At 39.2% G+C, this 27,588-nt stretch overlaps 1 protein-coding gene across 5 annotated transcripts in view; it reads right to left on the bottom strand.

The window, feature by feature from the left end:
• The window catches only part of galnt17 (polypeptide N-acetylgalactosaminyltransferase 17), a 34,640-nt gene extending 12,853 nt beyond the window's left edge, over positions 1-21,787 (bottom strand). Inside the window, exons 1-12 of one of the 5 annotated variants that reach the window (XM_055196161.2) lie at positions 20,760-21,787; positions 20,177-20,447; positions 17,571-17,754; positions 17,113-17,279; positions 16,336-16,510; positions 15,935-16,132; positions 13,907-14,024; positions 13,592-13,777; positions 13,369-13,506; positions 11,647-11,742; positions 11,247-11,408; positions 8,276-11,160 (exon numbers count right to left, since the gene is read on the bottom strand). In XM_055196161.2, the coding sequence (XP_055052136.2) occupies positions 11,011-11,160; positions 11,247-11,408; positions 11,647-11,742; positions 13,369-13,506; positions 13,592-13,777; positions 13,907-14,024; positions 15,935-16,132; positions 16,336-16,510; positions 17,113-17,279; positions 17,571-17,754; positions 20,177-20,447; positions 20,760-20,762 (1,848 nt within the window). In that variant the 5' untranslated portion in view covers positions 20,763-21,787 and the 3' untranslated portion in view covers positions 8,276-11,010. Of the gene's footprint in view, positions 1-1,452; positions 1,628-2,164; positions 2,332-2,663; positions 2,848-3,405; positions 4,275-8,275; positions 11,161-11,246; positions 11,409-11,646; positions 11,743-13,368; positions 13,507-13,591; positions 13,778-13,906; positions 14,025-15,934; positions 16,133-16,335; positions 16,511-17,112; positions 17,280-17,570; positions 17,755-20,176; positions 20,448-20,759 lie in introns of those variants that run through there. The other 4 variants (XM_073863469.1, XM_055196163.2, XM_055196162.2 and 1 more) reach the window with 4 other exon arrangements.
• Positions 21,788-27,588: the final 5,801 nt, after the last annotated feature.

Genomic DNA, 27,588 nt, shown 5'->3' with positions numbered 1-27,588 from the left:
AATATATTAAGAGTTTAAACAACGACATCATTCATCATTAATCCAAGCAATAAACACGATGATAGAAACTAACATTTTACACTCATTTAAGCATTTATGTAAGCTAAGCGGGTCATAGCAAAATCGTAAGTGAGCATGCATTAGCCGCTTGCTAATGTGACTCTCTGACAGTATATTAAGAGTTATAAAAAACAACATCAATACACATCATTCATTATTAATCCAAGCAATAAAAATGACGATAGAAACTAACATTTTACACTCATTTAAGCATTTATGTAAGCTAACCGGATCATAGCAAAAGCGTAAGTGAGCATGCATTAGCCGCTTGCTAACGTGACTCTCTGACAGTATATTAAGGGTTATAAAAACAACATCAATACACAACAACAGACATTAATTAATATTTTTACACTCCTTTAAGCAAGTATGTAGCTAAAAACATACTTACAGGTTGTGATTAGGAGACGCATGTTGTTCCAAATAAAGTGGGTACTGAACCATCTTTCATTGCCAAACGTCTAATAAATCCCTCCTTGAAAAAGTAATTTTAACAACTGATTCTTCATATATCTTCATAATTTGGTATTGAAAACAACACAAACTGAAAACACAGCGTGATATGATGTTTACATACTAACTAGCTGAAGTGTCTGTCTGGGCAGGTCATAGTTTTCGTTTCTCCCGCGGGCAAGGCTGTAGGCAGAGATTATTATGCAAAGTGTTTGTGTGACATGGATAAAGTCAAATGCAGTAACTAGTAAAGTAATCTCATTACAATTTACAGAAGTAACTAGAAGTATTTTACAGAAGTAACTAGTAACTAATTACATTTTTTGAGTAACTACCCCAACACTGATTGTAACACTGTGTTACAACTAACCCTGCTCTGTAAAAATTTTTTCAATCAGTTACTAGAAGTTGCTGACATGTTTTCAAATGGTGTTATGTTTAGGGGAACAAGAGTAAAATAATGCAAGGTTGGATTTGGGGACTTACACACCCCACTCAGAAATCGAAAAAAATATAAGATAAAGAAATTTTACTTTTATGCCTCCAAAACACTCTTTGTTCAATATCTTAACCAAAACACATAAAAACTTTTCATAAATGCACAGGAGATCTTCTGACAGTAACAGAAAAAGACCAAAAGCACAGATTGCTCGGCCCTGTATAAATATGTAAAGTAGCTGTGTTACAGTTAACATCATGTTAGTTTTTGCCCCGCTCACCCCTACATTTTATCAATCTGGTTTGAAAATGTACTCATTCTTCTCACATTAGACAATTGCATGAAGATACGAACTAAGAAGACTTCTTGTTTATAAACAGAGTTGAGAGTAGGAGCACCTATGCCCATTTCATGGACAGCATTAAGCATAAATAAAGGTGTTAACTGATCCAAAACGGTCTACAGAACCAAGCATAAAAAGCTAAGTACAATGTTCTCACCATAAAGGTGTGAATTCAACATGGGCATCAAAGATCCCGATCACCTCCCCAGTGGCCACTTTCCAGCCCTCGAGGCGAGCACGGATGAGCCCTTCTCTCTTCTGGTTGCGCACTATTTTGATAAGACCCGGGGAGCGTTTGTTGACGTACTCCTCTAGCGGTCCTTTCAGCTGTTCTGCAAATACACAAATAAGGACACAATCAACAAAAAGAGATAAATCTTGTTTCATGGTGCACAGTCGCTCTCTTGCTGTGCTTACACCACACCGGAGGGAGGGCGTCTCCGAAAAGTACTTGCTTTCCGCGCGTTAAACACTGTCATCTGCTTGCTGAGAAACAACTGGTGATTCACTGACATTAGGACAGAAATGGGTGTGTTAGCTCTTAGCTGTCTGCCCCCACATTTTAGCAAGTCTCTTCCTCTTGCGCTGATGATGGGTAGCTTGGCATGCCCCACATACTCATGCCAACAATGTGATTTCAACTGTCTTTCTAAAAAAGCTTGAAGACATACTCTAATATAACAAACAGCATGGCCATGAATGACATAAGCAAGGGGTGCCTTTTGGCGAGCTGCACCAGGTTATCTGTTTTGACACCCTGTAAGATTTCTTTGACCTTTTTCTCTCTTTTTCGTTTTCATTTTACAGTCCATCAGTGAAATCGTAAGCTTATTTGGTTAATTAAGCATATTCAATTGAATATTTCTCACCGTCGTCACTGTTGTCATCCACCAAGATGATCTCCTTTAAGAGATGGACTGGAGTGTGATTGACCGCAGAATGGACCGAGCGCAGTATGACAGACAACGCCTCATTTACAAAAATGAAGATGATGGAGATCTGCGGTAAGTCATGAGGATAAATGATGTCTCTGCATCTACAAAAACACAGATACAGTACATGGATACACAGAATAGCTTTTCATTATTAGTGAAATGAATCAACAGACTCCTGTAAGAGTTGTAAGGTGTAGCAAAGGTATGACACTGTTCTTTTCATAACAGATGAGAGGTCATTTCTTGCTATCTTGCACATCTTACGTGTACCAATTACATAGCTTAGACATAAAGCAATTTTCATATTACCTTTCAAGTTGAATTAAGTAACAGTTAATGTCACTTTCCTCACACTAAATACTGTCTGCTCAGATTATTAGAAGACTATAAGAAGGCTTAATCACTGTAGCAAAACAATTTATATTTTTCTTACTTTCTGGGCCGAAAGTCTGGTATAGTCCTGTCCAGAGAGATTTTGTCACTTAGAAATGCATTGTAGCCATATTTCTCCTTTAATGTTTTGGCCGTCTCTTCTTCTGTTGGCAAAAGTGTTGCTGCTACTCCTCTTCTACCTCGACCTCCAAAACCCTCAATAAGTCCAAGAGACCTGGACAAACCTGTTGAACCAATTTTAGTAACCTATACTACAGTATTGTCTTATTTGTTCTGTAGTATAGTAGAATTACTATAGTATAATATAGTATTCAGTATTATTGACTATAGCAAATTGATAAACTATAGCCTACTAAATACTGTAGTATAGGCCAGGCGTTTTCAAACCCCAATAAGTGAGATAAAGAAGACTGTAATAAGATAAACACACTAGAAAGATACAAAGAATATATACATCTTTTTGAAATGTAGTTAGCAAGATTTAACAGATAAACACTTAATAAATATATTTTAAAATTTTTCTTTGGCTTTTTTCTCTCAAATTTTCTGGGGACCACGTAGGACCTCCTGAAGGCCCCTGGGGTTCCCCAGACCCCAGTTTAAAAAACCCTGGTACTGTTGGGCTATACTTTAAAACATTATAGTATCTAGGAATTTTAAAATTGTTTACTAAAGCAAATACTATGTATACAACATTATTATTTTGAGTACAGTAAGCTTTGTCATCACTGAAATACTCAAACATGAAATTTCTTTGGTTACAAAATACTTTGGGTAGTTACCGTTGAGTTGCCTGTACACTACATCCAGTGATCCCAGTCTCTTTAGGAGGATATCATGGGAGATGCCGGTCCTCTGAGCAGATCTGATAACTGACTGCATTCTTGTATCGGCTGCCGGTTGGTGAGTTTTGGTTACGTGCAAATTGCACCAGCTCAAAAAAGTGATGAACCCGACCATCGTAAACACATTCAGCAGGATTTTCCATCTTCTCATCACAAAGGCCATAACATATTTTGATGTCCTGAATCCGGCGAATCGCATCTTCAAAGATGCTTTATTTTCCAAGGCAGTAAATCTTTTTATTTTATTTTGGTATTAAAAGAACACAACTTTACACTAAATTAAAAAGGAGGGTTGCTGCTTTTTGTTAATTTCTTAAAACGCTGCAAAATGATTGACAAAATACAAAAATACAGCAACTTGAATTGTTACAAAAAGTCTTAAACTTTGAACTTAAATTTGTTACTATATAATGTAATAGTTTTTTTTTGGCTAATTTGCTGTAAAGCTGAGGTACTGTATAGTCATTTGATCTCCACTCACCTCCACACAAGTCAAGAAAAACACAGCTGGAATACAATCTGTTTGAGTGAGGAGCTCCTGCCTACCTGTCTGTGATGTGTGCTGCACTTGTGCGCATAGATGCAGAGGGAGGTAGGGCGTCACATTCCGATGCCCTACCAAACTTTCCAACCAAATTGGAGGCATACTAATAATATTTGTGTTTTTTGTGTAGCAGTCTATATGCTGATTTGTATTGGCTGCCTCCAGTTTTCCTTTTGTTTTGCCTTCAGGCAAGCTAGCGCCGTGAAGTAATCGTGATGTTGGCACTAAAAGGGTCTATAGGACACCCAATAATAAAAATGTTTACAGACGCTCCCAAGGTTAAACATTATTAAAAACCTGTAAAAAAAACATTAAGTGGGACAATGTGTTATAGCTGATATCACTTCAGCTGTGAGGGTTGAAAAAATAATTCTCACACATGCCACATAAAGCTTCCCACACTTTTTAAGTTTTTAAAATGTGAAGATTTTAAGTCCCATTTTAATCCTGTTTTGCGCCAGGACCCAGCCATCCTGGGAGGGGGGATATGTGTGACCAGATTCAAGGATATGGGTTTCACATGGTAATCTAGATAAAATAATCTATGTAAGTTATTTATTATCAGACCAGCGGTTGTCAGGTTGTTCACCCGAATGGGACATTTTAAAACTGGATAACCGAATAAACGCTTAATGAAGCTTAACGCATCATAGTGGTATTAGAAGACCAAATTCAGTGTAAATCTTATTTATAATTTATACTTTGTATATGTAACCAAAATAACTTCTAAATACATTTTGCCTGATAGACTTTTATTTTGACCCGGTGATCTGTTATGAGTGCCCATGGAAAGAGTAGGCTGCAGACCTGGAGCAAGGCAGATTTACGGCCTCAGGCAGAGATATACGGCCAAGGCAGTTTTACGCCCCTGTTGTTCCTGATGTGTCCAGTTGTACAGTGAGTTTGCATCATCAGATCAGACTTAGCAGAGCAAGTTTTGGATCGACACGATCAGTGTTGGGCAAGTTACTGAAAATTAGTAATTAGTTACAGTTACTAGTTACTTCTTTTAAAAGTAACTGAATTACTCTACCAGTTACTGTATATCAAAAGTAATTAGTTTAACTAACTTTTAAGTTACTTTTATGCCTGCTTTTTAAATGTAAATATGAACAGTACTTAACAGTCAAACGATTAAATGATAGGCCGTGGGCCACAGTGGGCATCACTCTTTTTTTAGTTTGGTTATGTACTGCATTATTTTAGTAAAGTTTCTTATATGGATGCACTACGTGTTTATATAGACAGAACGCAAAGCTTTAGGACCTCAGACCAGCTCTTTGTCTGTTACGGTGGTCAGCAGACAGGGAAAGCTGTAACCAATCAGAGGATGTCCCATTGGATTGTGGGAAGGATGTCCCATTGGATTGTGCTGAAGACACCTCAAGCCACTCGAATCACCCTATGGCGAAGGAGGAGGAGGAAGACCATGGGTTATGAGCCCGTAAGTGTCTCCTACGTACTTCTGAGAAGTCAGAGAGCGCGAAGGGGTTATGAGCCCGTGTGTCACTCTCACGCTCCTCTGACGATTCAGAGAACGAGGGGGGGTTTGACCCTGCTCGTGCCTCTGGAACTCATCTGAAGACCTAGAGATTAAAGTGGAATTCACTCTTTCTGTGACTGTGTGGGTGCCGACTGAAAAGTCGGCGGAACAGAAAAATGAAACCAAGGATTCCCCAACCGGCCCTCCTCCGGTGGGGGGAGTGGTGCCTTCACCATCTCCCAAAGAGCGATCCCCTCCATCTCTAGGTCACCCGTCTCAGGGCCACTTCAATTTCCTTTTTCCACCCTTTGAAGCGGGCGGGGCGGACTGCTGACGACCGGTTCCTCGCTTCCTAGAAGAGCCCTGGCGCAGGATGCCCTCGGTGAGGGGCAGACTAAGGCGCCGACGTGGACGGGGCAGGCGCAGGACACTTCCGACGTGGCATGATCTGAGCGATGGCCTCAGTCTGCTTCTTGGCCGCGGAGAATTGCTGGGCAAACTCCTCGACCATCTCGCCGAACAGGCCGGCCTGGGAAACCGGAGCATTCAGGAGCCGGGTATTATCAGCGTCCTTCATGTCCGCCAGGCACAGCCAGAGATGGCATTCCTGGACTACCAGGGTAGATATCGCATGACCGACGGCAAGTGCGGTGACCTTGGTCACACGAAGTGCCAGATCAGTAGCCACATGGAGCTCAGAGAACTCCGCAGAATCGTGACCTCCCACGTGCAGGTCCCTCAGAGCCTTAGCCTGGTGAACCTGCAGCAATGCCATGGCATGCAGGGCTGAAGCCGCCTCCCCACAGGCTTTGTAAGCAGCACCGGTTAGTGCGGAAGATTGCTTACAGGCCCATGAGGGGAGAGTAGGCTGGTCCCACCAGGAGGAAGCGACACTGTCCGGACACAACTGCATCGCGACCGGCCGCTCTACTGACGGGATACCAGTATACCCCCTGGCATCTCCACCCTCAAGAGAGGTGAGGGGTGAAGGCTGAAACGGCCGGTTCTGGGCACAAAACGGGGTTTTCCACGACCGCATCAGCTCTTCATGCACCTCGGGGAAGAAGGGCACCGGGGGCGAGGACTGTCAAGCCCTGGCACCCCCGAAGTACCAATCATCGAGGCGGGACAGTTCGGTGGGGGAGGTTCAGTCCACTCCAAGCCGACCGCCCCCGCTGCCCGAGCGAGCATGGCTGCCATCTCGGGATCGAACGCAGGTCCCGCAACCCTACCCGAAGGAGGCAGCGGGTCTGGATTGACGTTCGAGGCTGACAACCCTCCCTCTGACGTTACGGTAGACATCGTCTCCGGTGGAGGCTCGACAGGAACGACACCCATCTCCGCAAATCCCCCATAGACATACCCTCGCAGACAGAGCATGAACTATCACAAAATGCTGCCTCAGCGTGCTGGAGCACCAGACATGAAAGACAACGCTCGTTGCCATCCCAGGGGGTGATGAACACACCGCATCCAGAAACGGAGCACGGACGGAATTCCATCTTTAAAAAGACGAACTCGATCGTGACACGAATGAGTGGCTGTCTTTAAAAAGACACAAAGCTCAAACGTGCTGCTCTTTTAGAGAAATCACTCTTTTGTGCAAGCTGGTGCAGCACACAGGGAGAGGCAACACACTCACTCAAACTCAAATCCTAAATTAAGAGATAGATAGAGAGAGAGAAAGGGTAGAGAAAAAACACTTCGAGCCTCCGCTGAGGTGCCTTGGTCCAACCAACTTCGGGAAGCTGAGATCTTTTTTCTCTTTAAAGCATAGGATCTACAAAGATCAGTTTCGCTTCTCGTGAGCAGATATCTGCCGGCTTCGAAGCAATAAAAGCTAATTTGGTATTGTGCACCTGCGGCTTATATACGCACCTGGCGAGGCGGCGCCGGCATTATGCAAATACCTGCATGCCAAGTTTATTGCCGTTTTTATAGTTTCTTGAAGTAGATAGGTCGCCGCGGAGCGGTTCCCAATTCGTTGGTCACGACGTGACGTCGTAGTGACCGACTGAAAGGGAACAGTTAAATATCGCGTACATTTTAAAATACTGGTAAACACCTGTAAAGCCTTAAATGGACCTAACACCTTCGATCTTCAAGAACTACTATCAGAATACTATCCATCGTGTACACTGCGGTCACAAAATTCAGGTTACTTAATTATTGCTAGAATATCAAAAGTGTCTAAAGGTGGTCGATCCTTTTAATACTTAGCCCCTAAGCTCTGGAATTATTTACCCAACAATGTTCGAGAATCAGGCACAGTCAATCAATCTTTAGTCTAAACTAAAGACATTTCTCTTTAAGAAAGCATTCACATAATCTGTCTAGTAAATATACTTATGCTGCAATAGATAGCCTGTCCAGAGCCGAGCAGATTTCAACCATTATACCGTATGACACTTGCATAACATTTTTATGTTTTAATTCCAATAAAATTTTATAAAATAGTATCTAATATATAGTATATCCTCTATAAAATCAGCCATGTCTGGCTCTTTCTCAAGGTTTTTTCCTTCTTTTTCTCCTGATTAAATCAGGTTTTTTTGCTTTTTACTGTATGTTGTCCACCGATTTTCTGTGTTTTCTAATGCTTTTTTAATGTAAAGCTGCTTTGAAACAATTAAACAATTGTGAAAAAGCGCTATATAAATAAAATGGAATTGTTTACCAAATGCATTTATCTTCTACTGTATAAGAATGACACTGTTTGCAAGGAGGCGTATTTTTGTGGATAATTATATATTTAGGACACTGAGCACCAGAACACAATGCTCTTTTTTACCATTTTATTCATATCAATCAAGACAGTACATTTAAAGAAACTGTAGTAACATCTGCAGTTTATGACTCATTAAGAGTGTCCTTATGTAACAAATCCCTGTCCGTCATTATCACATATTCCCTTCACCTACAGACTGGCCATGTGTTGCTTCAGAATGAGGTTCATTTCAACAATATGGCCATTTAATAGCAGCTCAATATGGTTACCATAGTTACTGTTACATTGTTTCCTGCACACCTATCATAATGTTATCTGTGCACATAATGCAAAAAGAAAGTATGCAATAAATGACCAGCTTATTTAAATGTGCACTTAGTAATCTCTCTATTATTATTATGAACCATATGTTTAAATCATATGCAGAGTAATGTCACATACAGTAAGGTAAAAAAAGCTTTATTTTGAAAATAACTGAAAACTTTTGCATGAAGCTACATTCGCTTTAGCCTGACAACTAAGTGCACCTTTATAAAATAAAATAAGAATTTAAAAAATAGAATAGAATAAATAAAACGTAATAATGCACAAAAAAATAATATACCAGCATTTGATATGTTTGTCCCATGATAGTAACAAAATTTGTATATTTACTCAATTTAAAAATAGACTCAAATTATGCATACATTGATGTACAGCAGTGCTTCTCAAACTGGGGGGAGATGGTGCCATGGGGGGCCCTAGTTGTATGACAATTTATAAAATACATTAATTTATCATAAATTCTGTGTAAATAAATCTCAGAAAAATAAGGCTACTAGCCATTAGCACTAAATAGTTTTTTTATTCAAAGTTTCAGATTGTTTTATGTCATGAATTTTCTTCATGCTGCGTTTACTCCAGCCGCGGTAGAGGCGGCAAAAACACGCTATTTGCGCGTAGTTAGACGCTTGAACATTTGAGTTTACTCGCTTAATTTGCGCGTGAAATTCTAGTAGTTCGAAACATTCACGCGGAAATCCGCGTCATGGGAGGGGCTTCTGCGACACTGCTGAGACTCCGCTCGCTTCCTGTAATCACGTCACTACTACAGCAAGGTCCTGATTGGTTAACGCGGCACGGAAATCCGCCGAAGTTCAGTTTTTCAACTCACACGTTTCCCGCGGCAACGCTCAATTTGCGCGGAACGCAGGGTGCCTAATCGCGTCATTGCATTGACTTAACATTAGGGCTGTGCAAAAATATCGATACAGCTAACTATCGTGATAGTTAGCTTTACCGATAGTGTATCGATATTTTGATCTCTACTCGATATTTTAAAACCCATCAAATCCCTCTGTGTGCGTCAAACGACCTCCCCCGCCGCTGGTGTTGTTGTCACTGTCTAGTCGTCTGCCATATACGGCCATTCGGCCAATGTCTCAGAAGTTAAAGGGAGTGAGAAAATGGCAGAAAATTTAAAAACAAAAAACTTTCAAAGAGCGGCAGGTGTTCAGCTCTATTTTTTTTACATTTTTGATAAAAAAAAGAAAAAGTATTGCAATGTATCGCAACATGCAATGTATTGCAATGTATCGTGATACATTGTACCATGACCCATGTATTGGGAGGCCCTTGCCAATACCCAGCCCTACTTAACATGTAAATCACTCGTACTTGCCGCCTCAACCGCGTCTGTTGTAAACACAGCATTAGGGGTGCTACAGGGGTGGGGGATCATACGGCGTAAGTTTTGAGAACCACTGATGTACAGTATAGTGCAGGGGTAGGCAATGTCAGTCCTGAAGTGCCGACATCCCGCAGATCCCAGCTTCAACCCTGACAAAACCTCGCCTACCTGTACTTTGAAGGTGACTCTTCAGGTGAACCTTGATTAGTTGTTCAGGTGTGCTTTACCAGAGCTGGATCTAAACTCTGCAGGACACCGGCACTCCAGGACCGACGCCGCCCACCCCTGGCAGTGCATTGGTCTCGAACACTGTTCCACAGTTCCAACCCCAATCAAAAGCACCTGAACCTGCTAATCAAGTTGTTCAGGGCTATCGAAAAATAAGATGCAGGTGTGATGGAGTATTGTTGGAACTAAAATATGCAAGACAGGTACCCTCCAGGACGATGGAAATGGAGACCCATGGTATAGTGCATGGTAACTGATTGCAATACAGTATTGATAATCTATAAAGTTGAATTGTTATTTTGATTTCAGCAGTCATGGTTCCTCAATAAAAGACAGTTGACTAATGCCGTTTACACACTTGACTTTTCAATCTACTGACTTCCATTCATACGCATGCATGCAAATGTGGCAGACCGTAAACACAGGCTTATGTAAAAATATTGCACTTTGGCGCGTTTCAAAGTTGCTAATTCACGTGAACGTGTGACCAATAGATATCGATATGTCAAAGTGGAGGATAAACTGGAAATAACAGTATTGAATAATCCTTTTTTGTACGATAACAATAAAGCAACAATAACAATGCAAGCATGTCAGAATCCACAATGTGTGAATTATAAAAACAAGACTTTGGCGGATGATATCATGTCTGGTTGCTGCCCATACACAGTAGTCGAGTGTGACTACGGCATAAGCCATAATGTAATATGGAGTAGTAATAAAAAACTCCTGAGACCAACTACCAACACAATCAGCACCCCTTTGGCTAAAGTTTGACATGTGGGAGTCCAAACTGGATCCTATTTCAAGTTCCTAAACTCTTGATGAATGCCGAAAGTCCAAATTTTCAGCATGTTGAAGTCTTACAGAGGGCCGTTGGCTCACTCGCCCTATTCGAGATCTACTGTATTCTTGATGTTCCACTTTTGGCCAGTGCAGGAGCGCAGGACCAAGTCATAGCCAAAGTAGAACGTTAACCGAAAGTTAACTGGCACTACCTCGAGACACCGTCCTGTGGCTCGGTTGACTAATGACCCATTCTTCAGGGCAGAAATAAAAACATGTTATCGACCAAAGAACTTTTACACTGTGTACTACTGTATATAAAAAACCTACAGTACTTCACCTGTACAAAGTTCCAAGTTTTCTGGCTTACGCTGGAGACCGTTTCGCAGTTGAGGAGCTGAGGGTGGCTGTTAGTTGTATCATCCACCATACAGCGAGTCTCTTCAATACTGCTTCCCAGAGCACCCAAGTAAAGATATCCCTCCTTAGTGTAGCGGCTCAGCTATAAAACAGGCCACTTGGATCTTCATTCATAGCACAACTTCTGATTTCATCAAACACACTATATACTGCAAATATTGAAGTTTTCTTATTTCACAGTCACTCTATGTTTCCGAAACGCACAAAACTGTGTTTCCTGTAGACATAACCTATTTTCTGTCTGCAGACTGAGCTGAGGTTTAGTGGAGGACTGAGCTCAGGTCTGTGCAGATGTGCAGCAGAGAGTTGTGTGGCTTTACCTGAGGCATCCAGCCGTGGCAGGGGTATAATATTGCTGAATTGTTTTCTTTTGTGCCCTGGTCCACACACAGATGGGTCATATTGGCATTGCGTAACTAGCACAAATTAAAAAAAGAGGTTAAACAAGTTGTAGTTCAGCCTGCTATTTGTTTTAAAAGTTCTGATCAGAAGGGTTAGTTCCTAAAACTGAAAATAAACTTGATCCAAATTCTCATCATTTACTTAAATTCTTGTTGTTCTAAAGACACAACATATCATCTAACTCATAAGACCATAACATATGAACATTTACTAAAATAGCGCACACACACTCGTGCTATACTAAAAGTTCGTAATCATAGGGGAACCATTTTAGTGCTACAGAGCACCTACCTCTGTAGAACCATACGTGGTGGTTAAGCATGACTATAACCACTTATGGTTCAATCTAGCACAATATGGTGCTACACTAGCCTGGGTGCCAGCTGATCTTAGACCTGCCCACAACATTTTGAGAAACGGGAAGATCGGTCTGGGGTTTCTCCGTTGAGGAGCTACTATGCTAGACCCAAAGCTGGTCGAACCAATCAAATTGTCAGGGCGGGCTTTATACGATGATGGACAGATGATCAACAATAACGTAATCAACCACGTCACCAAAGAGCGCATGTGTTGAATCTGTTTACAACGAAATGGCTGCCGCTGTAGAATTCATATGTGTGGATGTACTCACTGATTTCCTTGTCCGTTTCAGCTGGTTCACGTGTTCTGAATGATAAAGCGTTGTGGAAACGCGTTGCGTTAGGCTAGTGCTTTTTGTCTCTCTCTGCTATTATAGTTTATAAATATGGCGGAACGACATGGAAGCCTCCTTGGACTTACCCGTTCAATGTAAGTAAAGAGAAGAAATTCTTAGCCTACAAAGAAAAGTCAGATAACTGGCAGAGGTCATTTGACACCAACAGGACATATTTATGAATTAAGACATTGATTTTGATTAATAAAACACTTAAAACCCTACTTACTGTCCCTTTAAATGCACTATTATTTGCTTAATCCAAACCATCTGCTGTAACAGTAAATTTTGTGAACTAAAATATTGAGAAAATGGTGCAAGTTCACAAGTTACATATAAACTAATTCTCATTTTTGTTGATAGAGATTGTGAAACGACAATGCATGCAACACGTCACTGTTGTTTATTACACCGGGGCGCTGAACTATATAAGCAATAAGGTACGAGAGGCTGTGCTGAATTGTGAATAAGTAACGGCTGAAGTGCGTTGTTAGGCACGACGCAAAGCGGAGATGCAAATGACGCGATATAGGCGGCGCGTTTACCGTGAAAACATGCGCTATTCACCTCAAACATGAAAATATTCAACTCGAGCGAAAAATTTGCAGGACTTCAAGTTAAATCACGCAAGTAATCTAGAGCAAGTAACGCGATGACCCGCGTTTGGTGTGTACGTAGCATTAGAGTACATACGCATTTTATTAGTATGTATGTTCCCTCATGATCTCATGACTTTACTGACCCAAGTCTCTATCAGTTAGGCTACAGGAACACTATTCACTTTCATTTTATGGTAAATATTTTTTATTTTGCTAATAGATGGAATAATAATGGAATGACATGAGGGTAAATAAACACTTACAGAATATTAATTTTGTGTAAACTAGCCCTTGTACATTAACTTATCAGATAATGTTGTTTCAGAAAACCTTTCTGATCCACTTACTTCTCCATAAAACAGAGTATCGTTGTATATTTTCATCTGTGGATAGATATTGTTGAGGTACCAGTCAAAGCTTTTACATTGAAGTCTTTCTCTGAGCGCTACTCTCTGGGAAATGTCTCCGTAATGAATCCCATGATTCTGCAAGGATGAAGAAAGTTTGTGTATTGTATGTTTGGAAATGGATACATTGTTACAGTATTGCAATACTGTTGCTCTTCAATACCTTCATTGGGAGATTCCATGCCATATAGACACTAGATTTATGTTGGTCCATCCAGACCTCAGCAACACGAAGGGCGTTTCGTCTGGCATGGAAAAAGATCTTACTGTCATAAGGCTTTTTTGATCTTGTCATGTGGGCCACTCTGGAACAGGGCAAAACCTCCATGCTGCCCCCACACGTCCAGACCTGGAATTTAAAAAATGTCAGTCTTGATATAAATAATACTTTTGTGAAGTCATATTTTAAAGTAAGGATGAGTTTCTGGATACTCAGATATGAGCGCTCTACTTTAGTTGCGGCAGGTGGCACACTAACCCTGATTCCCAGCTCTACATTTTCACCTCCATACACATCCATGCCTTCGTCCAGCAGCCCCAGTTCCTCAAAGTATTCCCGGTTTACCACGAACGAACAGCCTATCATTGCGGGTGTCCTGAAAAACAGCTTTCCACACTTGGTATATGCAGTGCTCTTCTTTATCTAAATACTGACAACTGAGACATTAATTTAAGTCCAAAATGTATAAAAATTCAACTGATACAATTACATTTTGTGCTTGTTGTGTACTTAACAAACAATGTTCAAATTCTATAAATATACTAATAAAAATGTTAAAGGAGTCATATGATTCAATTTCATGTTTTTCTTTGTTTTTAGAGATTGTTAAAAGATGTCTGTGCATATAGAAGATCTGTAAAGTTGCAAATATAAAATTTTCAAACCCAAAAAGATCTTCTTTTTAAAAGTGAAGCGTCATCCACACCTTCCTAAAACGTCTAGTTCAAACATACCCCCGCAGTTGCACGTCATACTGAAGGGAAGATTTGCATAGAAATGTATACGCAAAGAAAAAAGGTGTAACTTTCATTCGCTGTGCAGTATTGTGGCCACCGCCATGACATGGAAACACTGTGTTTTTCGTTGCTAAAGGTAAACTACTTTACTTGCTTGGCATTCCAAAAGAGGACACAACAAGAAATCAATGGTTAAGTTTTCTTTGCAACACTGTTTTAGAACAGTACAACCCAAATGTTCAAGTGCGTGCAGCGTATATAAAGAGGACTGTTGCCTGAACCTGGGAGAAATCTGGTTCACAAAGGATTTTTCTAAAAATGGGGCAATTCCAACTTTCCAAGTAGTCCTCTTCTGATTCATAGCCTGTACGTAGCCTAACAACAAATTTGAGTTTTGAAGAAGCGCTTGTTGTTTGTCGTTTCTATGATCACAAATGCAGACATGCTTTTATGTTTTAGTATCCTTATTTTACTCAGTCGCACTGGCAAAGTTAAGCGATCAGCTTAGTCAACTGCATTTTTCGAGCTCATATTGATAAGGTAATAAGATGATATTATCTTCTTTTACTAGGGTTGCCAGGTCCATGGCCTTTCAGCGTAGTTCTGAATTGGGTTACTTTAAAACTGTTGCAGGTTGATGTTTTTCTGCTGGTTTGAGAAGGAAGGATTTTGTTCATTATTTGGGCTGCTTCTGGATTAATTTTGAATGGCCACTGGGCTGTTTTTAATACACAGATCTGGCAACCCATCCTTTCACTATTGCTTTGGGAGCTGATCTTCCAAATATGATAAGAACACATGTCCGTTTACGCGGTTGAGGTATTCAGCCAATGACAATGCACTGGATAGCTGGCCAATCGAATAACACGGTGCTTTCTAAGAACAATGAGCTTTGTACAAATCAGAAAGTTTCAGAGGGGCAGGCAAGCAACAATAATGTATACGGAAAATAAGGTGTTTTTGAACCATTAACCATGCAAACACATTGAAATACACAAAATAAAATTTTAGCAACGTCATATGGGATCTTTAAAGGAATAGTCTACTCATTTTCAATATTAAAATGTTATTACCTTAACTAAGAATTGTTGATACATCCCTCTATCATCTGTGTGCGTGCACGTAAGCGCTGGAGCGCGCTGCGACGCTTCAATAGCATTTAGCTTAGCCCCATTCATTCAATGCTACCATTTAGAGATAAAGTTAAAAGTGACCAAACACATCAACGTTTTTCCTATTTAAGACGAGTAGTTATACGAGCAAGTTTGGTGGTACAAAATAAAACGTAGCGCTTTTCTAAGCGGATTTAAAAGAGGAACTATATTTTTTGGCGTAATAGCACTTTTGGGAGTACTTCGACTCGGCGCAGTAACACCCTCCCTCTCCCATTATGAGAGTGAGAAGGGGAGCGGACTTTTCAGGCGAAGTACTCCCAAAAGTGCTATTACGCCATAAAATATAGTTCCTCTTTTAAATCCGCTGAAACAAAACACAAGAATAATGTTAATGCAGAATTAGAGCACCAATGTAATGCCCAGTAGGATCATACCTGATGGGTGCACATGGGTCCCCTTCATTCCACCACTGTTTGTGTGGACTTATATACAGACACCACAGCTCCCAGTTATAGCCATGGGCGGAGTTCTCATAGTGTTCCAGCTCAAATGTATCATCCTTAATGTTATCTACAGATGGCAGAACGATCCTCTTACGGTCCTCCTTGATTCTAGACAGAGCTGGTTCAGCCCTGTAGTTGTAGAGGTTAGATCATTATTAACAAACTTGAGTTACACTATAGTGACTTTAAGTGCATCTAAAGTATATATGATTCATTTGGCTTGAAAATGTACTCATTCTCCTCACATTAGACAATTGCATGAAGATACGGACTAAGAGACTTCTTGTTTATAAACAGAGTTGAGAGTAGGAGCACCTATGCCCATTTCTCACCATAAAGGCGTGAATTCAACATGGGCATCAAAGATCCCGATCACCTCCCCGGTGGCCACTTTCCAGCCCTCGAGGCGAGCACGGATGAGCCCTTCTCTCTTCTGGTTGCGCACTATTTTGATAAGACCCGGGTAGCGTTTGTTGACGTACTCCTCTAGCGGTCCTTTCAGCTGTTCTGCAAATACACAAATACGAACACAATCAACACAAGATTCAAGGGATAAATATTTTTTCATGGTGCACGATCGCTCTCTCACTGTGCTTAAACCACACCGGAGGGAGGGCGTCTCAGATGCCAAAACTTATCCGTTCCTTTGATGTGCGATACAGGGTACCATCTACTTCTTGAAAAGCGCTTGCTTTCCATGGGTTAAACAATGTCATCAGCTTGCTGAGAAACAACTGGTGATTCACTGACATTAGGACAGAAATGGGTGTGTTAGCTCTTAGCTGTCTGCCCCCACATTTTAGCAAGTCTCTTCCTCTTGCGCTGATGATGGGTAGCTTGGCATGCCCCAGATACTCATGCCAACAATGTGATTTCAACTGTCTTTCTAAAAAAGCTTGAAGACATACTGTAATATAACAAACAGCATGGCCATGAATGACATAAGCAAGGGGTGCCTTCTGGCGAGCTGCACCAGGTTATCTGTTTTGACGCCCTGTAAGGTTTCTTTGACCTTTATCCCTCTTTTTCGTTTCCTGCATTTTACAGTCCATCAGTGAAATCGTAGGCTTATTTGGTTAATAAAACATATTCAATTGAATATTTCTCACCGTCGTCACTATTGTCATCAACCAAGATGATCTCCTTTAAGAGATGGACTGGAGTGTGATTGACCGCAGAATGGACCGAACGCAGTATGACAGACAACGCCTCATTTACAAAAATGAAGATGATGGAGATCTGCGGTAAGTCATGAGGATAAACCATGTCTCTGCATCTACAAAAACATACAAACAGTACATGGATCCACAGAATAGCTTTTCATTATTAGTGAAATGAATCAACAGACTCCTGTAAGAGTTGTAAGGTGTAGCAAAGGTATGACACCGTTCTTTTCATAACAGATGAGAGGTCATTTCTTGCTATCTTGCATATTTTAAATGTACCAATTACATAGCTTAGACATAAAGCTTATACCTTTCAAGTTGAATTTAGTAACAGTAAATGTCACTTTCCTCTCCTACACTAAATATTTATTCTGATTGTAGCAAAACAATATTTTTCTTACTTTCTGGGCCGAAAGTCTGGTATAGTCCTGTCCAGAGAGATTTTGTCACTTAGAAATGCATTGTAGCCATATTTCTCCTTTAATGTTTTGGCCGTCTCTTCTTCTGTTGGCAAAAGTGTTGCTGCTACTCCTCTTCTACCTCGACCTCCAAAACCCTCAATAAGTCCAAGAGACCTGGACAAACCTGTTGAACATATTTGGGTCAATATACAGTATTTATTGTAGCTACGAACTGTCTTTCAAACTACAACTTTTATTAAAAAACTACATTGCTAGGATAAATTGTGGTTAAGCTTCATGTTAGTGTTGATCTTAGGATCTAATATTTAGTTGGATCTATCATTTAGCATGATCCTTCAACTGATCATTCAGTCTATTTCAGTGTGCCAATTAAAGTTTATTTTCACATATAGTTACTGTGTAATTATAATGAATAATATAAAATAAGCGTTTTATTTGCAATTAGACTTTATCATTGTTAATTAAATAAATATAATGCTTTTTATTAAATAGTGTGCGAAAACAATTATAAAAGAGGTAGGGATGCACTGATACCACATTTTCTAAAGTACTCGTACTCATTAAAAGTCCCCCGATACCGGGGATCGATACCACGGTCTGAGAAATGTCTATGTTTGAGCGGCGTGTAATGGGTTAATGCCTCTTGTGTTGTCCAAAGAGGCAGAGTTTACAACAAACTGGAAAACTAGTCCCTTGTTTTTTTGTTAAATTATATGACTAAAGCTGTTACCTGTAAATTTAAATCATGTTTTTTTATTAAGTATATCGGTATCGGCAAGTACTGAAATGCAAGTACTCGTACTCGTATTCCAAAAAAGTGGTATCGGTGTATCCCTAAAAAGAAGTTTGTTTGGGTTAAGGCAGATGGGGTGTTTTAACTCTTTCCCCACCAGCCTTTTTTTTAAGTTGCCAGCGCCAGCATTTTTTATGATTTTCACAAAAGTTTAGTGTCTTTCAGAAAATGTTCTTCTTTAAATATATAAACATACAATAAATTGAATGAAAGAGCAGACCCTCTGCTCTCAAAATAAATAAAAAATTCACCCTATCTTCATTTGTTCTCTTTTTATCACCCCTCAAATATGGGTAGGTTTCTTCAAACATAACCCATTTTGACCAAAAAGCTGAAATAATTGCATTTTTGTAAAGGACTTGTCTTAGAGATCAGATTTAAAACAATGAGTTTTTCCTGTTTTTGGATCAGTGGATGCTTCAGTGTTTATAAGCTGGGTAAAAGCCCCACCTAATGGATAATAGCAGAAATATGGATTGCCTTAAAAACTCTGCGTTTTCTTTTAATTGAAGAGATAACTTGTCAATGGCGGGGAAAGAACTAGGCAACTTTAAGCATTCCCACATAAAAAAATATTGTAGAATAAAATAGAATTAACTAGGGATGCACCGATACCGATAGTCAGTAATTGGTATTGGCAGATTAAAGCATTTTCCACTATCGGACATCCGCCGATTGTTTAAGACAGACAATGATTAAATTCAAAAGTGGCGGAAAATGCATTAAAACTCGTGCTGTGTAATAATTAGGAATTTTGTTACCATTGCTGTTTGTACATCCTGTTGACATCATCATTTGAAACAAGGAATAAAAAACAAAACTATCGATATCTATCAGTATCTGTAGATGTTATTTTCAGTGGTCTTCACTATTTTTTTCATGAGAGCCACACTGATAGGTCAGAGTCCTTAGGAGAGCCGCCTTTACCGCAAAGTATCAAAAGTTACATCCAGTCATAAAAAGCATGTCTGCTTATCAATCTGTCAATCTGTTGCACTGCAATAAATACAAGGCCGAATCATTCTTTATCATTTACCAGTCAAATTTGTAACTAAGACAAGATGATTTCCCTTTATGACAAAAACAGGATTTTAATACTAAGCATTCTTATAATATGCGTATCCAGTTCCCCCCGAACCACTAGGGGGCCACCTTTCTCTTATTTTTTATGCGGCGTTGCACAGAACGATTGGCGAGTGACAGTACTGGACGGTAGTGTAATTCGAAAGCATAACAAGCATTCTGATTTCACGGTACTTTGATGTCGTATGACAGTCGCTCTGTGCAAGCGTTGCATACGATTGAACACGCCTATCGATGTGCGTCTTGATATAACGGGTATGGTACCTTTTATCTACATACCATGGGTCCCCTTACATGAAAATTGCCATGTTTCTACAGTTCCTTAATAGACAAGCGTTTTTTTTTACTAAGTTGTCTCAGACGATGACATGTTTGTCCTTTGGCGGCTACTGTAGCTTGTCTATGCATATCAAAAGCGAGTGGTGAGCACTGGCTGAGACGTTGGTTGCAATTTGGAAATGTACAGCTATGCCGATAAAATGTACACATTGCACCTTTAAATATTTATTAAGGTTCAAAAACAGTAGTACACTTAGGAATTTGTACAATTGTTTACTTTAGTAAATATTATAAGCTATAGCATTTTTCATGTGGGTTGGGCAATAGTGATGGGCTACAGCAACAGTAAGCTTTGTCAACACTGAAATACTTAAACATGAAAATAAACATGAAAAATGGATATTACATAGGCTATATTTTGGATAGTTACCATTGAGTTGCCTGTACACTACATCTTCCAGTGATCCCAGTCTCTTTAAGAGGACATCATTAGAGATGCCGGTCTTCTGAGCAGACCTGATGACCGACTGCATTCTCGTATCGGCTGCCGGTTGGTGAGCTTTGGTTACGTGCAAATTGCACCTGCCCCAAAAAGTGATGAACCCGACCATAGTAAACACATTTAGCACCAGCAGGATTTTCCATCTTCTCATCACAAAGGCCATAACATATTTTGATGTCCTGAATCCGGTGAATCGCATCTTCAAAGACACACAGATTTAACTCATGTTGCATATGGAAACCGACATTCAGCGTGTTTGGGTATTTAAGCGGCATGTCAATCAAATGCCGCTCCCAACGCGCGTTTAATGCCGCAAAATACCGAATAGCTGTCTCTAATTTGAAACTTACACTACTATAGATAAAACAAATCATAAAAAGCTCAGACAATCCCATCTGAGCACAATTAAGCTATTAAACACAACTGCTTTTGTCAGTAATTAAGTTATAGCCTACGTCATTTGGCGATAAACAGATATTTGGTTATAGATATAGTTTATTCAAACACTTACCATTTCGGAATATTGAAATGCATTCCGCTTTTTAACACTGTTAAGTCAGTCCGTCCGTGTGATTTCATCCATATTAGTTCACTCACATGATCTATTAATAAAATCCACATAGAGAAATATACCGATATAGGCTACTTTAAAGAGTCACAGCTTAAGACTGTGTTGAAACTGCAGTCATTTATCGTAAGGGCACCTGCCATTTCAATCAAAAAACGTCTTCAATGAAAAACAGTCTGAAAATGATTTAGGAGGTCAAGTTGAAGCTACGATCTTCTCTTGCTTTAGAAAACGTGCGTGTATGTGCCCTGGATAAGCAGAAGAAGCCTATGTAAGTATGATGTTCAGCTATGAGACTCCGCAGACGCAACATCTCCAACAGCATTCAGTCCTGACCACATCACACCCAACATTTATCAACGCTGTTACTTAACCCTCCGGTATGGGATCGTTTCTAATTAAATCGTTGATGTAATAGCATCTCCTGACGTCCACGCAGTTATTTTTTGTAGTTTAGGTTCTCTTCTCAAATGGTTTTCGACCAAATAATGCTGGATAGTGCACCAGAGGAGACTGTTGACAAAACGCGGAGTGGATGATCCATGCGGAGCGGAGCTCTCTCGCGCACACTTAAAGGGGTCATATTATGAGATTTTTTTTAAAGATGTAAAATAAGTATTTGGTGTCACCACAGTGCGTATGTAAAATTTAAGCTAAAAATACCTCATAGATAATTTGTTATAGCATGTTAAAATTGCCACTTTGTAGGTGTAAGGAAAAATGTGCCGTTTTGGGGTGCGTCCTTTAATATGCAAACACTGATCGCAATGATGGCGGTTTATTAAAATTGAAACTCAATTGTGTTGTCAATAATTTTTCTCTCTCTTTTTCTCTCTGCACGAATGGCAGTACCGTGGTTGGATAGTGCAGATTAAGAGGCGGTTTTATTGTAATTGGACTTGCCAGCCACCTCAGCTTCACCCATCGCGCCTCTTTACCCATTTTTGGTTATCCGTGAGTGATGTGCGGTGACGCGATGCCGCGATGGCAGGCACCGCCAAATTGGCTTTAAAAAAGCTCTTCAAAACCTATGGATGACACAGACATTATGTCCATATTTTTTACAGTCTATGCTTTAAACAAAGCTGTTGTCGTTTTTTGTTTTGCCTGGCAGTGGCAGCAAGTATGCGAAAAAATTTCAAATTGGAGACATACTAAAACACAACAAGATAATATTTGTGTTCCAGCCTCTAAGCTGATTTATATTGTCCGCCTCCAGTTTTCCTTTTGTTTTGCCTCCAGGCCAGCTATAGCGCAGTGAAGTAATCATGATGCTGGCAATAAAAGGGTCTATAGGACACCAAAAAAAGTTTACTCACCCTCCCAAGGTGAATTCTTGTTAAACACCTGCATGTAAAAGACATTAGATTCCTAAAAGGCAAACACTTTTAATAGAAAGCAAACATCAATAGATTATCCAGTCATCACATGCCAAACATTGAATCGGACAACACAAAATTCATGTTAAACACAAAATTCAAAATGATAAAGAATGATTTTCCACCGAGAAAGTTTCAGGAAATTGTGTACTCCGCCACCACTTATGAATTTAACCCTTTAAGACTTGTTTTTCATATTTACCAGATGTAGATATGAGTAGAAATATAAAAAGATCAAATATAAATATAAGAAAAATAAAAAGTTTGAAAAGCACTGTGTTTACAAGCAGTTCTTTTGTGTAAATCTAAAAATATTTTCAATACTTTAACCGTGGGTTCACACCAGCCGCGTTTGAGGCGTCAAAATCGCGTTTACCGTGCGTAGTTGGACGCTTGAACATTTTGGGTGTACTCGCTTCATTCGCGTGTGAAAGCCACGTGTGAAATTTTAGTCATCGTGACATTCACGTGGAAATTCGCGTCATGAGGGGCTTCTGCGACTCGCTTCTGCGACTCGCTTCCTGTAATCATGTCACTACTAAAGCAAGCTCTTGATTGGTTAACGCGGCACGTTTTTCCGACAAAGTTTAGATTTTTCAACTCAAACAAATGCAAATTATCTGTGAGGTATTTTAAGCTTAAAGATGCGCGAATGAGGCGGGATCGCGTCTACCACGCAGCGATCCGCGAGACCTCTAGACGTGCGTCAATGCGTCTTTACATTGACTTAACATTGACATACATTTGTTTTATCAAATACTGCTGAAACTGATGGAAAACACGGAACGGATCATCCACGCAGAGTTGATATTCACTTCAGCTATGAGGGTTGAAAAAGCTTTCTCACACATGCCACATAAAGCTTCCCACACACTTGAAGATTTTAAGTCCAATTCTGATCCCGTTTTGCACCACCAGGCCCCCGCCATCCTGGTAGGGGGGATATGGGTGGCCAGATTCAAAGATGTGGGATTTCACATGACATAACATGACGGTTATTAAACTTAATTCACACAAACTCTGATTTAATGTTAATTCTCAATTCAGTAATGAATAGTTTTTGAAAGCTTATGAAAGAATTGTTATATAGTCAAATGTATTTGGTCTTGCTGTGTAGGTCATGTATTGATTACTACAATAATGAATGTACTTAAAAGGTATTTCTGTCTCCCTAAATGTATATTGTTAATATAAGAGTGACATTTCTAGTGATTTTCCTCTGTTGCATCTTTGTGAGGAAATAGGTCACCCAGTCTGAGGAGCTAATGTGCCTGGCTGCATATAGATCTCAGTACTAATGCATATCCACTCCACACTAAATTGCACCATGCAACCTGTGAGTCTTTCCCATTACTGACATTCCTGTGTCTGATGACTTCATAAACAGGAAGTGGCATAATGAGGCTGAGATAAATTGAGACAAAAGCAACCAAGATGCAGAAGCCAAAACATGAAACTGCACTAAAAATAATCCATTGAGCCACACCCATAACATCATCATCATCCTTTAACTCACATCTTTTTATGTTCAGTATTTTATGAAAGTGTAACAAATCAGACCAAATATAGTACAAATAAAGCTTAATTTAATTTTGAATCAAAACTGAAATCAAAACAAACACTATTTACTTTTTTAAGGTGTTCCTGTTTTTTTCTTCAGTGCATTGTATTTTATATTAACCCTTTTTTTATTTAATAACTTGCCTCGGAAATGGATTTTCTTTTCAAGTAACTCCAATAAATACTTGTATGTTTTTAATTATGCATTTGGCAGATGTTTTCACGACAATGTATATATAACTTTCATCAGTAACTTATAACTTTCAACTAAGCTACACACTCTAAAAATGGCTGGGTTATTTTTGACCCATCATTGATAAATATTGGACAGAACACGTGCTGGGTTAAAATTGATTCAATGCTGGGTTGTTTTAACCCAACTGCTGGGTTATTATACCCTATGGTTGCATAACAACAACCCAACATTTTGTTATTTTTAACCCAGCATGTGTTCTGTCCAATATTTACCCATTATGGGTCAAAAATAACCCAGCCATTTTTAGAGTGCAGGAACATTTTAACCTCTTTCCTCCATTCACGTTGCTCCATTGTGTTATGTAATTCCCAATTCCAATAAACAGATGGATAAATTCATAACCTGGACAGCTTAACCAGGCAGAATTTCTGCATCTACAGTATACTGTTTAACATGTTAAACAACACTTTTAAAATGGTTAAAAAGTTCTTAGTGATGTGGGCCTTGTTTTCCAAATGTTAGTTAACAACAGTGGATTCACAAATGATTTCTGGCGCTTTGTTTTTCCTCTTGTTGAGCACTGAGTAATGAGACTAAACATTGTTTTACCACAACACAACTCATTAGCCTGAGTTGTTGATTGCTGCCACTTTGTTCTTAAAGTAGGTGTTGAGATAAGTGATAACAACAGAAGTGTGTGCGGGGCGGTGGTAGGGAAATAAGGAGACGTAAAAACGTATGCGTGGGATGGAGATGCTAGTGTTGATTTGGCAAAGGAAATGCAAAAATAGTGCTGACTGATGTCAGACTGATGCATCAAAAAAGTTTTGTGCCCTATGATGTTATCTGCTTGTAGCTTGGTGTCTACAGAGATTTTTGAACAGCACAATGATTTTTTGATGTCGTGTTGGGTTATATGTAAGGAATAATATATAGGCAGACGGTTGTTATTGCAGAAATAAGACAGTGCGATCAGGAGAGCGAAGCGGTGGACAAGACACTCAAATGTCACAAACATGCTATTTGGTTTAATCATTTGTAAATATAATGTCATATATGTTATTAGAAGACATATTCACATTTAATTATTGTGTAATATAAAATTGTACCTGTGAAAAGGATTTGCAGCATCCAGGTTACTGTGTTTCATGTGTTATGTTATGCTTTAGTCTTATGACATATAATGCTCCCATTGATGCTCAATATTAAGATTATGTATGTATTTATTTAATTAATAAAAAAAGAAATAACAATAAAAAACACCTGTAAACAAATAAACAAACAACCCTTCATCATTTTTAGGTTGAATACAAAGTTGTATTTGTTACCATTAGTAAATGCATTAGCTATTAACAGTAAGTAATAGTTTCTCAGTATTTATTCATCTTTGTATGCTAATGTTAGTGAATAGTTGTTCATGTTCACTGAAAAAAAAGATTGATTAAATTTGCTCAATGTTTTTATGGTAAGTGCATATCATGTGTTTTAAATCAACCTGGGAACATGATTTACTTAAATTGGGACTATATGAATAATTTGTGTTGTATTAAAGCAATATTTCCAGTTCCCAGCATGCTTTACATGAGACTGAATAATGCGAGTAAATCTTAAAATAATGAAGGGTTAATTTAATGCATTTTTAATTAAGATAAGAAAAGAACACACTGTATTGAACACAGACATATGAGATCTGCTATATCAAGAGCTGCAAGGTTATTTAAATATTTTGCAGGGCTGTTGTTCAAACAATGAGGGGACATTTAGGATTATTGTTAAACAGGCTGCCACTGGTGGGATAGGGAGTCTTCTACACATACTGTCAGGCAGATTAAACATTGAGAGGATTAGACAAAATGCAGAATTTTTCCGTTTGCAGGATATTAATGAGCATAGACAGCGAGTATTCAAAGGTTGTTGAAATAAAAGTTTTTTCTCATATTTATGACAAAAACTGCACTATTTTAGTATATTATATGTAACCCTGTTTGTGAAATAGTCTAGTTATAATTTAATTAGGAGCATCAAAGTTTGATTTCAATCATTGATTTCACGTTGATTTTTATCTTTAACATGACCTTACTCAGTCAATATTAAATATATTAAAGAGATAGGTGTAGGGTCACATAAGGATACGCAAGCCTGATATCTATAATGATATCTACATCGGATTCTCCAGAAATGTCTATTTGGGCCACACTAGCTCATTTCTGCTAAGGCTTACACAATTCAAACATGAGAGGATATACATTTTTAATAATGATATGGACAATGACAAAAGATTTTTATCCTTTTTTTTTTGTATTTTATTTTTGTATTTGCATATAGGTATGATTATAAAATGTAACATGCTGAAGAAACTTGTATTAGCTTTTTTATTTTTCAACCGTTTACAGCATTAATAAACTTAAAGACGATTTTAACCCAACTTGCTTGGTAAAAAATTGACAATTAAACCACACCTATATGTGACATGAGCACATGTTAGATGTGCTGTTTGTCCTGGTCAAATTGAAATCTAAAAATTGTGCAAGACTTGGAAAATCCTGCTGTATGTTTTAAGGAAAGCTCATGATAGCAACTCTTAGGGGCATTTTCCCAGACAGGGTTTAGATCAGTGTTTCCCAACCAGGGGGTTCGGGGCCCACAGGGGGGCCTCAAGATGACTTAAAATGATAAAAATTAGACAAAACAAGCATTAAAATAAGCTAAAACCAGCCAAAATCAAGATGTTTGGCCATTTTAGTAGCAAATATATAGTCATAAGTGAGTGGGGGGCCTTCAAATCTTCTTGTGGGCAACTAGGGGGCCTTGAAGAGAAAAGGGTTGGGAACCATGGTTTAGATGGATCCATAGGCCTTAGTTATAGGACAATTAAGCAGTTTTACAAACATCCCTCACAAAAAACAATACTGGTATGCATCTTGAGACAAAACAATGGTATGGATATTTTAGATTCAATGCAAGCTGTTTTCAATTAAGTGAGCTTTTAAGGGACTAGACTTAAGCCTGATCCAGAGGCCTCATTTATAAAGCGTGCGTATGCACAGATTTGATCGTAAAGTGTGCGTACGCAAAAATCTACGACAAAGTCCAAATTTATAAAAACTGTCTTTGGCGTAGAAAAGTGCTTAGCGGCACGTCAGGGTCTGAGCAGACGTACGCACTTTTGCTCGTCCAATTGCTGCAGGTTTTTGGAAAATAAGCCATTCTTGCTGCTCAAAAAGTGTTTAAACATTGTCAAGCGCTCTTTTTTATGTCTATGACATTAATTAGACATTGTTTAAAGGTGGAGGTTTGAAACTGCTCGGCTGCGCACAAGTTCAAGATCATTTGACATTTATAAATTTCACATCTGAAAGAGAGGGGTACGCGCGTTTTCGCGCCTAAGTTCGGTTATGAATCACACGTATGCATTTTTGATAAATGATCGTAAGATCAAATGTAGGATGGTTTCTACGCAGCATTTTATAAATGAGGCCCCTGGAAACACCCTTTATAGAGTAACTCTGCAGTGCATATTGTAACCACAAGGTGACAGTATAACATAATACAAAGATCTCACTTGTCCTGTGAGGTTAGTCACATTATAGTTTAACATGATGAGCATTTCATTAAAATGAAAGAATGTGGACAGAAC

This window comes from Misgurnus anguillicaudatus, chromosome 24, assembly GCF_027580225.2.
Source record: "Misgurnus anguillicaudatus chromosome 24, ASM2758022v2, whole genome shotgun sequence".
Lineage (NCBI taxonomy): Eukaryota > Metazoa > Chordata > Actinopteri > Cypriniformes > Cobitidae > Misgurnus > Misgurnus anguillicaudatus.
This window is presented reverse-complemented; position numbering and strand designations above follow the sequence as displayed.